The sequence below is a fragment of the Diaphorina citri genome, unplaced genomic scaffold (assembly GCF_000475195.1).
Source record: "Diaphorina citri unplaced genomic scaffold, Diaci psyllid genome assembly version 1.1 scaffold165, whole genome shotgun sequence".
Taxonomy (NCBI): Eukaryota; Metazoa; Arthropoda; class Insecta; order Hemiptera; family Psyllidae; genus Diaphorina; species Diaphorina citri.
In genome coordinates, this window is record NW_007377602.1 from 114,036 (window position 1) to 132,602 (window position 18,567).

The following is an 18,567-nucleotide window of genomic DNA, read 5'->3' on the forward strand; positions in this document are numbered from 1 at the left end:
GCTGGAATTCGGGAACTTCGATAAGTACTGCCCGCGAGTACAGTGTGGCGCATTTGCCTGGCCCCTCTTTCTCGCCCCACGGAGACGCCCGACAGGGTTTGACGACCTAATAATAATAATAATAATAATAATAATAATAATAATAATAATAATAATAATAATAATAATAATAATAATAATAAGTTTATTCTTTCTTTACAATATTCTTAACATAATTATTCTTCATCATCCCTGTAAGTACTTCTGTACTTTTAGCTTTTAGGGACCATAACTTCTTCTTATTATGTAAGGTATTCTTGATTTAATTCATTTTTCGTATTTCATGGTTATTTTCAAGATAGTGATTTTGTATTTTCTTTTTATTATAATAGTAATAATATTAATTTCAGATCAACATATTCATGAGTCACATGGGTAATTATGGGAATGATAGACTAGCGCTGTACACATTTGAATCGGGCTATAACTATGTTGTATTATAGGGCCTCCTCCCATCTGCCTCTTTGATCTGTAAGATTTCCGTTATCATTTGTTTTATCTTGTATTCTTGTTCCATTCCTCCTGTCCTTCCAGCATTTTTCCTACTATATTATCCGAGGTTAGTATCACACCAATATGCCGGTTACACGATTGGTGGTTTCGAGCGAATCTTGGACAGACAATTGATTAATTTATTTATGTTCCCAGGATGCGGGCCTCAATTCGCTTATTATAATAATAATATTAATTTCAGATCAACATATTCATGAGTCACATGGGTAATTATGGGAATGATAGACTAGCGCTGTACACATTTGAATCGGTCATCAAGTTTATCACATGTTGGACCAATCTGCATTTGTCTTCGGCTCCACCAATGAGAATAGCGGAGAAATACTTCCAGTTGTATCCTGAGGAACAGGATCCCATCTGGGGGGTAAGTGAAGAATGGAATAGATTTTTTTTTAATATGATTTCTTTATTTTTTAATAATTAATTAAAAATAAAAACACCTCCTAGGCTTGAAATCAGCCGACATTTTTGGATAAAATATAGGCCGACATTTTTGGATAGGAACTTGGCCTTTTTTTTTCCACATCTGTGTTTTTGTGGGTATTGACTACAAGAGAAAACCATTTTCTTTTTTAATGGCTTTCTTTTAAGTGGCAGGGTTCTTCTGGAGGAGCTCTTCCGCCCAACCACTAATTCCCTTTTCCCCCACTTCTGATAACACAGAACCCGTGTCTGGACAACCGGCACGTGAAGATTTGGTCGCACAACAAGTCCTGCGATCAGCTGCCCCGGTTCCTAGTCATCGGGCCGCAGAAAACCGGCACCACCGCCCTCTACACGTTCCTATCTCTTCATCCTAACATATCATCTAATAGCCCCTCTCCGGCATCAGTGAGACCTTTGCTTAAACGAAAATTTTCCTGGACTTATAGTTGGCACCTACCTGGTTTGGTTTGGACGTTTTGGGTCTGAATTCCAGACCCGTCTTCAGCAGAATGTCATTATATCGTCCGCGAACTCCGCGACCTTGTCAATTAAAACATAAAGAAAACGTAAAAGCGAACTTGCCATAAAAGCGAAACAGATAATATTACATTTAACGAATTACGATATAACTTTGCCAATCTGCTGAAGACGGGTCTGCAATTCAGACCTGAACCTTCAAACCAAACATTAAAGTACTTGCCAACTTTGCCAACTATAAGTCCAGGAAAATTGCAAGTTAAGTGTGAGTGTTGGCAAACCAAAAATGTCATTTGATTCTTGCTCAAACGAGACTTTTCCTATATTTCAGAGATACTATCTATCGTACAACACAGCTTTGGTGAAGTTATTGAAGAAGTTGGGCATCAGGAGTGTTCCACGTTGTGTTCTAGAGAGGTTAAATATGAAATTACTCACCGCTGGCGTTGCAGCAAATTTTTATGTCAACAAAGTAGGTAATTTCAGGGCAGTATCCAGGATTTTATTGGGGGAGTCCAAACTGTAATACCGGGGGGTGGATGCTCCAAATTTTCGGAGTCTGACCCATAGTAAAGGAGCAAAAATGAAACCCGAGGGGGAACTGGATGTCTTTGAAGAGGCAGCCTGAATTTCACTAAAGAACTAGATGTCTTTGAAGAGGCAGCCTGAATTTCACTCAAGAACTGGATGTCTCTGAAGAGGCAGCCTGAATTTCACTCAAGAACTGGATGTCTCTGGAGAGGCAGCCTGAATTTCACTAAAGAACTAGATGTCTTTGAAGAGGCAGCCTGAATTTCACTCAAGAACTGGATGTCTCTGAAGAGGCAGCCTGAATTCCACTCAAGAACTGGATGTCTCTGAAGAGGCAGCCTGAATTTCACTCAAGAACTGGATGTCTCTGAAGAGGCAGCCTGAATTTCACTCAAGAACTGGATGTTTCTGAAGAGGCAGCCTGAATTTCACTCAAGAACTGGATGTCTCTAAAGAGGCAGCCTGAATCTCACTCAAGAACTGGATGTCTCTGAAGAGGCAGCCTGAATTCCACTCAAGAACTGGATGTCTCTGAAGAGGCAGCCTGAATTCCACTCTTCTTTAACCACAATCGAATAAACTACGGGCTAAAAAATTCAAATTTTAAATGATCGATTTGATGGAGACAAAATTCTACGGATGGCTTTTGTGAAAGGAAGGAGAAAAGAGGATTGGAAGGAGGGAAAACACGGATATAAACTTATAAACACAAATCAAAAGAATTGAAATCCAATAAAATCAGGATTGAATTTATACAGATCTACAAAAATCAGTAAAAGAGGAATGTGATATAAAATTGATGTAGGAGGAGGAGGAGGAGGAGGAGGAGGAGGAGGAGGAGGAGAAGAAGAAGACATAGAACAAAATTTATTTCCCATCTTGATGTCGAGTTTAGTATGAAAAGACTTCTTCAGAAGGAAAAAATATTTACAAAGTCTCTGAAGAGGCAGCCTGAGTTTCACTCACATAGAACAAAATTTATTTCCCATCTTGATGTCGAGTTTAGTATGAAAAGACTTCTTCAGAAGGAAAAAATATTTACAAGGAAACAAAAGACGCGAAACTTTGTGCCGTCTTCTTCTATTTTCGCCCAAGTTTTTCGAATTAATTCAACTCGTGATAAAATATAACTCGAGATATAACTTTGTCACTTGACGAAGTGGCGAATGTTAGAAATGAGAAGCAGGGAGATGATCGAAAGAAGTGATGTTAGACTTCCAAGTATTCCTGTGTGAACACGAATCTACCTACATAAGACGAAGGCGATGAAGCGAATGCATTCCTAGAAATGAAAATAGGAAATCAGACAATGAACACGAAGCAGAACAAACGCGGTGAATTCCTAGAAACAAAATAGACACGTCAATTAGGAAAAGAATGAAACCTAGAAAGGAAAACGCCGGTGTAGGTATACGTATAGGTATTCTTAGAAAAGAAATAGAAAGTAAAAATAACAAAACTGAGAATCAGGGAAAGACTGAAACGTAGAAGAGGAAGAATACCGAGATATTTATATTGTAATACATGCGGGTATTGTGAAAGGAGCTGAATTCTTAGAAACCGAGAAGAATATTGTCAAATAAGAAAAGAACTAGAACGCGGAGAGTGTTGCCAGATGCCCCAGATGGTATATTATGAACATAATGGCAACGTCGCATTTCTAGTTGGAAAAACAACTTCTACAAGAGCCGCGTTTAAATCGTCACTTTCCCGCCACTTTTCTTTCTTTTCAAATATCTGACGTCGAACAAGAGAGAGAGAGAGAGAGAGAGAGATTTGTCAGTTTCTTTACAACCGCCACAGATTACCCCACGAGCATTCTTTAATGAAATTATCGCTTCCTTCTCTCTCTCACTTCTCCCCCCCCATCCCGTCACCATTTCCGCCATATTTTACTTTACCTTATTCTCCATTCCATTTTTGTCTTCTTTTTTTACCTTTATCTCTTCCCCTTCCTCTTTCTCCTTTTTCTTGTTCCTCTTCTACATATTCTCCCACTTTTCGTATTTTATTTCTCTTCTGCTTCTTCCTCTTCTTCTTCTTCTTCTTCTTCTCCTCCTCGTTTCTTTTCCTTTCTCTCGTATTGCCTTGTTTACCTTCACCCCCTCCTTCTCCTCTTTCTCTATCTCCTCTCCATCCTCTTCCTCTTTCCTTTTGAATCTTCCTTCTAAATTTTCCTCTTCTTTCCCACCTTCGACTTCTTCAACATCCTTCACTTCTTCTTCTTCCTCCTCCTCTTCTTCTTCTTCCTCATGCATCTCCTCCTTGATCCTAATCCAATCTTCTTCCAAATACCTACTATTTACTCTTCGTTTTCTTTTGTTGTCATTTCCCACGTCTTATCATTTCCTCCTCCTTTTTCTACCTCTTCTTCTTCTTCTTCCTCTTCTTCTTCTTCTTCTTCTTCTTCTTCTTCTTCTTCTCCTCGTTTCTTTTCCTTTCTCTCGTATTGCCTTATTATTTTACCTTCACCCCCTCCTTCTCCTCTTTCTCTCCTCTCCATTCTCTTCCTCTTTCCTTTTGAATCTTCCTTCTAAATTTTCCTCTTCTTTACCACCTTCGACTTCTTCCTCTTCCCCCTCCTCTTCTTCTTCTTCTTCTTCCTCATGCATCTCCTCCTTAATCCTAATCCAATCTTCTTCCAAATACCTACTATTTACTCTTCGTTTTCTTTTGTTGTCATTTCCCACGTCTTATCATTTCCTCCTCCACTATCTCCTTGTCCTCTCCTTCTTAATCCTTCTTCTTTCTTTAATTTCTTCCTCGTACTTCTTATATACTTCTTCTCTCTAACTCGTCTCGTTTTGTCATGTAGGTATTTGACAAGTTTAAATAAATAATCGTGCTCCTTCCAATGCGTGACATGCATGCGGATTCTTTCACACACGTACACACACGTAAACAGCATGTACAGTGTGTCCCAGAAGTCTAGGACCATATTTATGAACGAAATAAGCTGTAGATACTGAGAAGCATCAATTTCAAATATTTGCATGGTCAAATTTTGTTTCAGTCAGCCTAGTTAGCTTAGTTGGTAGTGCGTCTGCCTTGTAAGCGCTAGGCCGCGGGTTCGATTCCCGCCCGGGGCGGATTTTGTGTACTCAGCTTCGTAAGGACAGTTTTGTTGAGGGCTGATTGAAATTCCAGTGAAAGGGATAGGTTTAAAAGTGTGATATACCCTTTGCAGACTCTCAGAAAAAAGTGGAGTACGACAAGAAAACAATAGAACCAGATTATAAATAAAATACATAACTGGCGAGCGCGGCCATTATTTGCTGATACATATTTATGCTAACTAGAACAAATTACGATCTTCCTCTTTATTCACCAATGGAAAAGAAACTTGAAGAAGAAAGTATGAGGGGGGAGAAATTGGAGCATATTTTTGTCTTTTTTACATTTCCCTAGTTTTTCTTATTTTTCTCTCCTTTCTAGGTATTTTTTTCTTATTCTCCTTCTCCTCCTCATCCTTTCCCTCTTCCTCGTCATTCTTCTTCTTCTTCCTCTGCTCCTTCTTGGTTTTCTTTTCTTGTTGTTATTTTCCTTCATTTTCCCCCTAATGATAATCATCAAAAGAGTTTCCTTCTTTTGTTGTCCTGCATCCCTTGTTATTTTGTTTCAAAAGAAATGCGTCCCCAGTTGGTAATAAAAACCAGAGCGACAAATTTCTGTTCGTATTATCGTCGCCCCGCATCTATATGAAATGGGGAATAAGTATGCGAGGCGAGAGAGAATGGCAAATGAGAGTACAGATAGGGCAAGTGTGATAGTGATTGTTAGGAACGTACCTACTATGTCAGTTTGGGCAGGTTTGTAGTACTCGATTGTTTGTACTCATTGGCATATTGCTGGAATTATTATTTTTTATTTTTAAATATAGGTACTAGGTGTTGAAAAAGAGGATCGGAGTGAACTCGTTGTAAACCCTTTCGAGAGCCGGAGAGAACTCGTGTAGGAAAAGGTCAACGGGAGTGAACTCGTTACCTCCCCTAGCTAGAATAATCAGGATTCGGCCACTAAACAAATGAAAATTTATTCAAGAAATAAAATTACAAAGAAATAATGGAGCTTCATTATCGCGTGTGTTTTCTAATAATTTTCATATTCAGGTGGTATTCCCTTGTAATCAGGTATATTCTTTGTAATAGCAACAGGTAATCATGGCTGCATATATAGGTACTATTTCCAATTTCATTGTTAATGGCTTTAAGTGGCAGAGTTCTCCTAAAAGAGCTCTTCCACCCAACCAATAATACGGTTTTTTTTTTATGAGGAGGAAAAATCTTAATGACTTCTCCAGCATGGTGTGGAGGGTATGCTGGAGTTACGGCTCAGGGTATGGTGTTTCGCCCATTCTGTGGCACCATTCCTGGCCGCTCAACCCGCTAAAAAACCTCCCCGCTCTTCTTTCTTGCTAATTTCTTCCTCGTACTTCTTATATACTTCTTCTCTCAAACTCGTCTCGTTTTGTCAGGCATTTGACAAGTTTAAATAAATAATCGTGCTCCTTCCAATGCGTGACATGCATGCGGATTCTTTCACACACGTACACACACGTAAACAGCATGTACAGTATGTTCCAGAAGTTAGGACCATATTTATGAACGAAATAAGCTGTACTGAAGCATCAATTTCAAATATTTGCATGGTCAAATTTTGTTTCAGTCTCACGAGACTTTTGAGAGGGAGAATTTTGATTCATAAAATGGGTTCATACGGAGAGGTGGCCAATTTTATTTTATTAATTCTACAGGTAAGAAAAAGCTAGGCTTTTTGGGGCATCCTGTACCTACAAACGCTATTCATTGTGGAAGAAACTTTCGAGTTTCATAAAGTTAAGTAATGGTAGGTAACATGTACCTATGTTCTCTGCTCTACAGAATTTGGAACAGGTTGATTGGAGGGGGGAGGGGAGGAGAGGATACTTTATAAAGAACCATTTTAAAATGGGATAATTCACAGGAAACCTACTAAAACTTACTTAACCTACAATGAGATTTTCTATGAACGCCGAGGGGTAATTTGATTATGCAATATGCAACACGAAACATACCTATTGGTGGAGATGACTGATCAACATTACATCTTAGGTACCTAGGCAGAAGATGGCTCGTTCACATTTTTTTTTTTTTTTTTTTTTTTTTTTTTTAATCCTTCAACCATACATACTGACAGACAGACAGACGGACAGAAATTTTTCTAATGTGGTTTTTGGAATCGTGGATGCATAAGGAGTAAGAATAACTAAAAATTTCACGATTCTAAGCAATGTACAGACAAATAGACCTCCCACACTACTGTCATGAGCAAGGAAGTTCAAATGCCATATTGCCATGGCGCCATACTATTTTGCCATATTTTAGTAAAATTTGGAAAAATGCCATAAAAAGCCTACAAAGACTTGCTTTTTTGCCATAGTTTAAGCATTTTTGGGTGAAATATAGAATTTTAAGAAAAAAAAAAAAAGAAGAAGAAAAGTACTAAAAAAGAACCGTACTTAAATAGTGGTTATGCATTTGGGAAAACATTTAGCATAAAAGGTCGATTCCTATGTAAAAAGTCCTCAGAGATCCAAATCTGAAGTCAAAACAGCGAAAAATTATTTTAAAAGGTTGAAAATTTAATTTTTATTTGACGTCCCAAGGAAAAATGTAAAATAGTTTCCTCTTATTCTTGAAAGAATTGCTTATTTTGCCATGTTTTGAACAAATAAATGCCATATTTTCGCAAAATAAGTGCCATATTGCCATGTTTTTTAGTGTTATATTTTGGAAAAATAAGTGCCATATTCTGAACTTCTCTGGTCATGAGTTATGAGTAGCCAATGTACAAACATATGACTCATGGTTCTCGACAGTAATTCATGTTATTTTCCATAAGTCATGTAATTTTTCATGTTAAAAGTCAAGTGGGGATGAAGTATAATCAGTGTGAAGTGAGTTTTTACAGGCAATAAATTAATTTGCTGAACAATTGGACTCAACAGAACATCTAACATGAAGTTAGCACGAAACATGTCGTGCTGGGCTTCAGGGGAGAAATCATAGTACATAATTATTATTATAGTCTAGGATATAGGGATAGTCTAAGTTATGTTCTAGAGAGGTTAAATATGAAATTACTCACCGCTGGCGTTGCAGCTAATTTTTATGTCAACAAAGTAGGTAATTTCAGGGCAGTATCCAGGATTTTATTGGGGGAGGGGCCAAGAGTCCAAACTGTGATACCGGGGGGTGGATGCTCCAAATTTTCGGAGTCTGACCCATAGTAAAGAAGCAAAAATGAAACCCGAGGGGGAACTGGATGTCTCTGAAGAGGCAGCCTGAATTTCACTCAAGAACTGGATGTCTCTGAAGAGGCTGCCTGAATTTCACTCAAGAACTGGATGTCTCTGAAGAGGCAGCCTGAATTTCACTCAAGAACTGGATGTCTCTGAAGAGGCAGCCTAAATTTCACTCAAGAACCAGATGTCTCTGAAAAGGCAGCCTGAATTTCACTCAAGAACTGGATGTCTCTGAAGAGGCTCAAGAACTGGATGTCTCTGAAGAGGCATTTTGAATTTCACTCATGAACTGGATGTCTCTGAAGAGGCAGCCTGAGTTTCACTTAAGAACTGGATGTCTCTGAAGAGGCTCAAGAACTGGATGTCTCTGAAGAGGCATTTTGAATTTCACTCATGAACTGGATGTCTCTGAAGAGGCAGCCTGAATTTCACTCAAGAACTGAATGTCTCTGAAGAGGCAGCCTGAATTTCACTCAAGAACTAGATGTCTCTGAAGAGGCAGCCTGAATTTCACTCAAGAACTAGATGTCACTGAAGAGGCAGCCTGAGTTTCACTCAAGAACTGGATGTCTCTGAAGAGGCATTTTGAATTTCACTCATGAACTGGATGTCTCTGAAAGAAAAAAAGGGTTCACAGGGATCATCTCTCTTTCCTTTGAACTCAAATCTTGAACATCCGAAGTTCAAAGTGTGCTACAACTTTCACATCCTGTCCACAGGAAAACATCCAATGTCAGAAGTGGAGGAGAAGGAAGAGGAGGAGGTGGAGGTGAAGGAGCGGTATCAATTTAAGTTGTGGTTTTGCTTTCCGAACAACACGCATGAGTGAGTACAAGTCGTTCTTGTTGACTTTCGACCGAATCTGGGCGAGGGGGGTGGGGGAGGATCTCCTCCAGCTTTAAGCTTAAGTGTTGACATAAAAGCTAGGGTCTAAACAAATACCATACCGTCGCTTTCCATCCAGGCAAAAGTTCAACGCACGGTGTTTGCAAAGTTTCACGCCTAACTTGGCAAAATTTGCTGATTTACAAAACACTACTGTTTCCAGGGTCCAACTGTTATTTATTTTATTATTCTCACTCTATTTTTTTCTGTTCTCTATGAGTTTCCTTGAAAATATCTTCAACTCTATTAGGAATAGGTAGTTCATACTTTTCATATAATAATTAAAAGTAAAAAAATCCAGTGTGTGACTTTAGTTACCACCTACTTACGCATCAAGCAAAAACAAATTGATTTGGATGTTTTGAGCTCAGATTTGATAATCAAAGAAAGATGGTTGTGAGGTGATTGCTTGGAAGAAAATTGAAAATATTCCTTGTCAAGCACCAAACCAGGAAGCCAGAGGAGTATAAAAGCAACACAAACGACATCATTACCTTTTACTACCTATCGGTATGATATAACTTCAACACCACATGATCATGTGTTGTAAAAACTCGCCCTAGTCAATCAAATGCCTTCGCAAGGTCCAGGAAGAACATTCCAGTTTCATTTCCCTTCCAGTTGAGACATGTCTGAACGCCTCGTAAATTTTTCATTACATAAAAAGGTGGCCTTTGAAAGAGGGAGAACGAGGAGGAGATAAAGTTGGAGAAGGAGTATTAGAATTAGGAGATAAAGGAGATGGATGAGGAGGTAGAGGAGGAGAAATAAAAACACAAGGAGGAGAATAGATGAGTTAGTGGACAAGGAAAATGAAAAAAAGAACGAAAGAATCATGAAAGTACAAACTCGTAGATATAGAGAAACGAGTCGTCTATTTTGAGAATTTAAAGCCATAGCTGGGATTCGAACACGGTTCGTCTAACTTTTTCTAAGCAACTCGATGTATACGGAAGTTATTGTTTTTTTTTTGTTTTTTTTTTTTTTTTTTTTTTTTTTAAAAAAAAAAAAAATTGAAAAGAAAAGAAGAAAGAAAGAGAGAGAGAGAGAGAGAGAAGAGAGAGAGAGAGAAGAGAGAGAGAATGAAAAGAAGAGAGAGAAGCATTGTCAATTTCAACCCGTGTTTCATTTCATTGTTACTAAACACACGTTTCTGCCATTCTCTGTCTCTCTCCCTCTCTCTCCCCCCCTCTCTCTCTCTCTCCTTTTTATTCATTATCTTTGTCTTCTTCTAGTCTTACTCAATACTTGCATATTTCTTCTTTTAGTACAATGTAATACCTAGGTAGGTATGTAGTTGCTTCACCCTTATTTAAACGGGGTTTCCAATAATCACTACACACCTAACGGGAGTATAGGTAACTAATACCTATCACTACACACCTAACGTGAGTATAGGTAACTAATACCTATCACTACACACCTAACGGGAGTATAGGTAACTAATACCTATCACTACACACCTAACGGGAGTACAGGTAACTTATACCTATCACTACACACCTAACGGGAGTATACCTCCTTCAATGAATCACCCTGAATTAATCCCTCCCCTCTAATCCACCCTATATGTACAATACATATAAATAAATATTCTATATATTGTATGTTATTTACCTACGCGGTATTAAAGTGCACTTGGATATAAATTTTCACACGTGTGCACAGTTTACGTAAAGTACGCGGTGTATGCAATATGCATTGCTGGTGAACAAAAGAGGTAGATTATCACCATTGAAGATAACTTAATCTAAGATAAAGAAAGAATGGGGCGCTGCGCTGTTAGTCTAGTGATAACGTCTACAAACCAAATCTTTCAAATCTATTCTTCAATTATTTGTGGTAAAGCAGATCGTTTTCACACCTTTTGTGGACATCACAGTAACAATACTAAGTGCCTCCTTTGTAAAAAATTTCCATTTCCATATTTCAATAATCTTTTTACACTAGTAATGCCGCCACTGCTCGCTACTCCATTCTCCTCACGAGGCTGAGTGCACCCCGAACTCCAAGCACAGAGCTGAAAAAACTTCGACCCCACCGGGAATCGAACCCAGGACCTCCGGTATGTAAGCCTGGTGTGATACCCACTTGGCCACCGAGGTGACCGAGGTTGCTTGGTCTTCAAACCATTTGATGTGAGAAATAAATCGAAACCTGTATACCAGGCTTAAGGAATATTGGAAATGTCCTTGATCCTTTGATTGTAATTTTTTGGCGTCCTGTGCAACCTCAGACTCCATCGAAAATTGCGACTCAATTTGGGCGAGGTGAAACTTTCGGGAAAAAAAGGGTTCACAGGGATCCTCTCTCTTTCCTTTGAACTCAAATCTTGAACATCCGAAGTTCAAAGTGTGCTACAACTTTCACATCCTGTCCACAGGAAAACATCCAATGTCAGAAGTGGAGGAGAAGGAAGAGGAGGAGGTGAAGGAGCGGTATCAATTTAAGTTGTGGTTTTGCTTTCCGAACAACACGCATGAGTGAGTACAAGTCGTTCTTGTTGACTTTCGACCGAATCTGGGCGAGGGGGGTGGGGGAGGATCTCCTCCAGCTTTAAGCTTAAGTGTTGACATAAAAGCTAGGGTCTAAACAAATACCATACCGTCGCTTTCCATCCAGGCAAAAGTTCGACGCACGGTGTTTGCAAAGTTTCACGCCTAACTTGGCAAATTTTGCTGATTTACAAAACACTAGGTACTGTGTCCAGGGTCCCACTGTTATTTATTTTATTATTCTCACTCTATTTTTTTTTTTTTTTTTTTTTTTTTTTTTTTTTTGTGTTGTCAAACACCAAACCAGGAAGCCAGAGGAGTATAAAAGCAACACAAACGACATCATTACCTTTTACTACCTACCTATAGGTATGCCATAACTTCAACACCACATGAGCATATGTTGTAAAAACTCGCCCTAGTCAATCAAATGCCTTCCCAAGGTCCAGGAAGAACATTCCAGTTTCATTTCCCTTCCAGTTGAGACATGTCTGAACGCCTCGTAAATTTTTCATTACATAAAAAGGATTTTTCAAATGATGGCGAAGTGATAGCGAACAGAAGACTAACACTGAATATGATGGGAGATAAATTTGAGTGGGAAGTGAGAACACCCTTGTGAAACAGTTGTAACACCATTGGAATGAAATAAAATGGATATGAAGAATGGAGAAAAGAAAGAGGAGTCAAGATGGAATAGTGTGATAAACGGGGAGAGAATGTATGTAAAATCAGACAGAAGTTTCATGTTCTTTTGTTTCACTTCAGTGGAAAGTAGAAAGCTGGATGGAGCTGTAGAGCAACTGATGGATTTGAGTTTTCTTCTCGATGGAATGAAACCATCAACTGATGAAATTATGTTCGCTATAACCATGATGTTCACTATGTAAGAAATAACAAACATTCAAGAGGTCCCCAAAATTCCAAATTTCATTCAATAGATCAGTTGCGCTTACTTGGGTTATGTTTCAAAGTCATAGAGCTGGAAAAATGAGGACCAACGGAATTTTTCTTTTTCTTCTACGACGTCCAGATACCGAGATAAATCGATTTAAAAAATACCGGTAAATCTTGAAGTTTGACTTCACGGCATACGCTCCCGTAGGCGATGACGTCGTAACTCATGGCTCCCGCTCGTTTGTTTGTGCGCAACCGTTTCTGCGCATTTTGACGTGAAATCTGACGTCATAACTCTTTAAACTTTTTCATTAGAACGGCAATTAAAAATTGAATTTTCGACCTTTTAAAGTTACTTTTTCTAGAGCAACTGATGGATTTGAGTTTTCTTCTCGATGGAATGAAACCATCAACTGATGAAATTATGTTCGCTATCACCATGATGTTCACTATGTAAGAAATGACAAACATTCAAGAGGGCCTCAAAATTCCAAATTTTATTCAATTGTTCCCAAATTTCCAATATAGGACGCGGCGATGGCGTAGAATTTTCCAAGCACCCTGCAGGTTTTCCAAGACATAGTTTAATTGATATTACTTTTCTCCCTTCCAACATCCTTCGGTAATATTTTCCCAATTGCAACTCCTCCATTGTTCCCAAATTTCCAATACTTATTTCCAGTATAGGACGGGGCGATGGCGTAGAATTTTCCAAGCACCCTGCAGGTTTTCCAAGACATAGTTTAATTGATATTACTTTTCTCCCTTCCAACATCCTTCCTTCTTCTTAAGGTGCCTACACAAGTACACACAATATGTACATCAGTCCAAATGGACTGAGACCAAATCAAAACTCATCATGAGTAGAAAATTAGAAATCTGTAGAGGACGCAGTCCATTCTGTGACTCTGCTGAATTTTCGGCATGTCGAAATGCATCGCACGAATCTATGAATCCACAGAATTAGCAGTTTTATGAATCCGCGCTACACACAAGTAGGGAGTCTCCAGTCAAAATGGTGTTGAAAACAGCGATGATCAATCTGTTTAGGATACAACTCAAACTCAGCTGTAGACACCATTATTTGAGTCGAATCCATATGGACTTGTTGACGCGGGAAATAGACTGATCATGTGTAGGGGCCTTTACACTTTGATTGTGCCCCCCCTTCTTTCTTTCCACCCTTTGATTGCGTCCCCCCTCCTAACCCCTTGATTTCGCCTCTCCCTCTGACACTTTGATTGTACCTCAAGATTCTCATTTTAAAGTTTTTGTCTTATTGAGTTTTTACAGAATTAGCAGTTTTATGAATCCACGCTACACACAAGTAGGGAGTCTCCAGTCAAAATGGTGATGAAAACAGCGATGATCAATCTGTTTAGGATACAACTCAAACTCAGCAGTAGACACCATTATTTGAGTCGAATCCATTTGGACTTGTTGACGCGGGAAATAGACTGATCATGTGTAGGGGCCTTTACACTTTGATTGTGCCCCCCCTTCTTTCTTTTCACCCTTTGATTGCGTTCCCCCTTCTAACCCCCTGATTGCCTCTCTCCTCCTAACCCCTTGATTTCGCCTCTCCCTCTGACACTTTGATTGTACCTCAAGATTCTCATTTTAAAGTTTTTGTCTTATTGAGTTTCCTTCTCACTTTCCGTGCTATGTTTCTCTCTACGGAATAGTGTGGCGGTGTGGTGCGGGTTTTCGTCCAGATATTTCTTGACTTTATTGGAAGAATTCAGGGAATTCAGGTGACTCTCCTAATAGTGTTCAAGGTGTAATATTGAGACCCCAGTAAAAATTGAGTACAGCTAGGCAATGAAGAATAGGATGAATTGTATTTTTTGAATTTTGCACAAAGGCAGAGCGTTCTAAGTTTTAATTAAAACCTTTATTTCGTTTGTCCAATTTTTTCCTATAAAAGTTCGATAGAGGGAACTGTAACTGCTAAGGTTCTATCGTCCCGAAAGTGAAGAGAGAAGACACGCTACTTTAACCCATCAAATATACGAGACCTTGTTTAGACTGCTGGGGTAAAGGGACTTTTCAATCCTATTCGGGCAGGATAAACAAGGTATATTCTATTCTATTCTATTCTATTCTCCAAGCTAACTAGCCTGGCAGCAAGGACTGTGCTGCACATTACGGTAAACTCTTTTATTCTACTTGACTTCTACAAATATTCTTATCGTAGAATATCTGTACGTATAGGCGTAGGTATAGGTACCTATGTAGATAAAAGAAAAGTAAAGGCCAATGAGGATGAATTTTTAGGCTGACATAAGAGAGAGAGGGAGAGAAAGGAAGAGAGAGAGAGAGAGAGAGAGAAAGGAAGAGAGATAATGGCGGAAGAGTACAAATGCCTATTATTTCCCAGGAGAGTACAAAATGATGAGAAATAAAGGAAAACAGAGAACTCACTGAACTTTTACTGAAGTACTCAGAAATGAGGCCTTTACTGGATGGGCAAATGTTTAGTTAAGGAGTTATGAATAATAAAAGAGTGGAATTCTATTCTGAAAATATACATACACTAGCTGAATTCCGTCGCTTCGGTTCATCCCGAGGCATGGCCAAACTTGTGGAAAAGGCATGGCCGAACTTGTAGTTATCAAACTAAAAACATAAACGAAACTCAAATAAACCCCAGGAAAAATTGAGTACAGCTAGGCAACGAAGAATAGGAAGAATTGTATTTTTGAATTTTGCACAAAGGCAGAGCGTTCCAAGTTTTAATTAATTGGACCAATAATACCTTTATTTCGTTTGTCCGATTTTTTTTTTTCTATAAAAGTTCGATAGAGGATAGAGGGAACTGTAGTAACTGCTAAGGTTCTATCGTCCCGAAAGTGAAGAGAGAAGACACGCTACTTTAAACCATCAAATATACGAGACCTTGTTTAGACTGCTGGGGTAAAGGGACTTTTCAGTCCTATTCGGGCAGGATAAACAAGGTATATTCTATTCTATTCTATTCTATCCTATTCTATTCTCCAAGCTAACTAGCCTGGCAGCAAGGACTGTGCTGGACATTACGGTAAACTCTTTTATTCTACTTGACTTCTACAAATATTCTTATCGCAAAATATCTGTACATATAGGCGTAGCTACCTATAGGTATGTAGATAAAAGAAAAGTAAAGGCCATTGAGGATTAATTTTTAGGCTGACATAAGAGAGAGAGAGAGAGAGAGAGAGAGAGAGAGAGAGAGAGAGAGAGAGAGAGAGAAAGAGAGATAATGGCGGAAGAGTACAAATGCCTATTATTTCCCTGGAGAGTACAAAATGATGAGAAATAAAGGAAAATAGAGAACTCACTGAAGTTTTACTGAAGTACTCAGAAATGAGGCCTTTACTGGATGGGCAAATGTTTAGTTAAGAAGTTATGAATAATAAAAGGGTGGAATTCTGTTCTGAAAATATACATACTTACGTATATCTTCTATCTATAAAGTACATATTTATCTATATTCGTAGGTCGTAGTTGTATTTATAATTTTTCAAGAGGCCACTGTTAGCCCTATACCTAAGTAACCCGCTTGCTTGTTCTGCAGAAGGTCCCGGGTTTGACCCCCATAATCGACAAAAATTTGCACTCGTACCTACTTCGGTTGCAAATATTTTCTCATGTCTCTTCTCGCCCATGTGATGAGGGATATAATACGGGATGGGCATGCTACGACACAGACCACTTGCGTCTAATGTAGCTGTTATTTCATTGCTACGAAAGAAACTAGCCCCAATTTTTGAGTTACCCTGTATGTAGGTACACTTATATTTCAGTTTAAAAAGCCAGCTTAGTTAGCTTAGTTGGTAGTGCGTCTGCCTTGTAAGCGCTAGGCCGCGGGTTCGATTCCCGCCCGGGGCGGATTTTATCCTGATGGGATAATGTTCGTTCTCGGAACGGCTGGCTTTCTCCTATCCTGTCTTCCTTCTCTCCTCGATTTCGGGACGATAAGACCATAGCAGTTAAAGTTCCCTCTGTCAAACCTCTTATTCTTCGATTTCGGGACGATAAGACCGTAGCAGTTACAGTTCCCTCTGTCAAAAACTCTTAAAAAAAAAATTCAGTTTAAAACACCCTGTATAGCTCTGTTTGGATATTTGTGTTCTCGTATTTTACGTCGGAATTTTTCTCTTCTCGGAAAATGAAAATTGTTTTTCTTGATAAGAACATGGCGGTTGCATCAAGACAAATACAGATAAGATCATGGAAGGAGGCTAATTGGGCTCGGTTTCACCACAAAGTGCATATTCGCCAGTTTCACCACAAAGAATCCTCCTACATTGAATTTTATTCGTACTTCGCAGAAATTAGAAATACTTGTTTATGGTAAAGGTAATTTTGTAGACTGCCGCGAAGGTAGTTTGGATGAACTTTTGAATTCCAAGTGAAGTGGTCGCTCTCTTTTTCTTAAAACTAAAAATGCAGGTACCAAAATATCAAGATTTCGGGGGCTCTTTTAGTAGCATATCGTATAAGTTATGATTGTAATGTTCAACACGAGTAATATGGAGGTATGGGGGGAAGATAAGAGCCATGTCCATAAGCATACAGGCGTAGTGTAGAGTGTAGACTGAAGATTGAAAGGGTGTTTGGATATCTTCACACATTGAAAATGAGGGGGGGGGGAACACATTTTTAATGGGGGAAAAGATACAAGACTGGTGAGTGTATAAAATACGAAATAGGAGGGGGAGATTGAACGAGAAAGTTAAAAGGGATAGGGAGAGAGAGAGAGAGAGAGAGAGAGACAGGAGAAGGAGGAGAGGGAAAGGATAAAAAAGCAAGAAGACATAGACAGTATGGAGAACGGGGGGGGAGGGGGAGAAAGGTAAAAGTGTAGGCTAAGGCAAGGAAGAGCGAGAGAGAGAAAGAGAGAGAGAGCACGTGTGTGAGTGAGAGGGAGCAACAAGTAATAAAAATGGAGAAAAAAAAATCTCGCCTCTCTCTTTTTTCGCTTTCAATGAAGAGGAAACTAATCGAATGATAATTAAAGATGAACGCCCTCAACAAATAGAGAAAGAGAGAGAGGGGTGGGAGAGAGAAACAAAGAGAGAGAGAGAGAGGGGTGGGGAAGAGGGGGAAGGTTTTTATAAAGTAATACGGCGTAGGACGTATAGAAGTTCTCTCTCTCTCTCTCTCTCTCTCTCTCTCTCTCTCTCTCTCTCCCTTTCTCCCACACAACAACACTACATATTTCTTGAGGGAAAGATACGGATTTTTTACATTTCACATAACTATTCCAATCCTACCTTGATAATAAGTTGGGTATGAAAGAAAGAAAGAGTGAGAAATGGAGAAAAAGAAAGAGAGAGGAAAGAAAGAATGTAGACAAAGAGAAAATAAGAATATAGGGAAGAAAGAAGTAGGAGAACAGAGAAAGGAGGTAAGCAAGGAGTAGCAATAAAACGAAAAGAGAGATAGACTGAGAGAGAGAGAGAGAGAGAGAGAGAGAGAGAGAGAGAGAGAGAGAAGAGATTGGAGTTAGGCTAGCAAAGAGGAACAATAAAGAGAAATAAATAAGAGAAAGAAGGAGAGAAAAACGAGATTGGAGGGAGAGGGAGGAAGAGAGAATGAGAGAGAAGAAGAAGAAGAGAGAGAGAGAGAGAGAGGAGAATATGTTAAGGTACCTTTACACTGGGGCAACCTAACCTAGCAACAGGCAACAGCGACCTGCGGCGGATTGCTTGTTGCTGGTTGCCTGTTGCTAGGGGACTCTAGGCAACCATGCCGCATGCGGCGTAGTCATTTACACTGAAGCAACAATTTTGATGGCAATAGTCGCAAAGTTCTGCCATTCCGGCGATTCAGTAAAGCCAAAAACTTCTAATGAGAGAATAAAGCCCTTTTTCCTTTTCCTAACTGGTCGCTGGCGGGTTTTTTTTTTTTTTTTTTTTTTTTTTTTTTTTTTTTTTTTTTTTTAAGAAAAAAAAAATGATTTATTATTAGTTTATTTTCAGGTAGGCAGGTACGTAGATATTATTATTTTATTCATTTGTTTATCTCTGCAATATT

At 39.0% G+C, this 18,567-nt stretch overlaps 2 protein-coding genes across 2 annotated transcripts in view; one reads left to right on the top strand and one right to left on the bottom strand.

Moving 5' to 3' along the window:
* Nucleotides 1–2,493, top strand: part of LOC103505333 (bifunctional heparan sulfate N-deacetylase/N-sulfotransferase-like) — a 7,987-nt gene extending 5,494 nt beyond the window's left edge. The window contains exons 6-9 of the mRNA XM_026820666.1: nt 734–916; nt 1,216–1,383; nt 1,787–1,872; nt 2,448–2,493. Coding sequence (XP_026676467.1) covers nt 734–916; nt 1,216–1,383; nt 1,787–1,872; nt 2,448–2,493 — 483 coding nt within the window. The remainder of the gene's footprint in view (nt 1–733; nt 917–1,215; nt 1,384–1,786; nt 1,873–2,447) is intronic.
* Nucleotides 2,494–3,268: 775 nt separating this feature from the next.
* The window catches only part of LOC113465819, a 54,099-nt gene continuing 38,800 nt past the window's right edge, over nt 3,269–18,567 (bottom strand). Inside the window, exon 4 of the mRNA XM_026820667.1 lies at nt 3,269–3,328. Within this exon, the coding sequence (XP_026676468.1) occupies nt 3,269–3,328 (60 nt within the window). The remainder of the gene's footprint in view (nt 3,329–18,567) is intronic.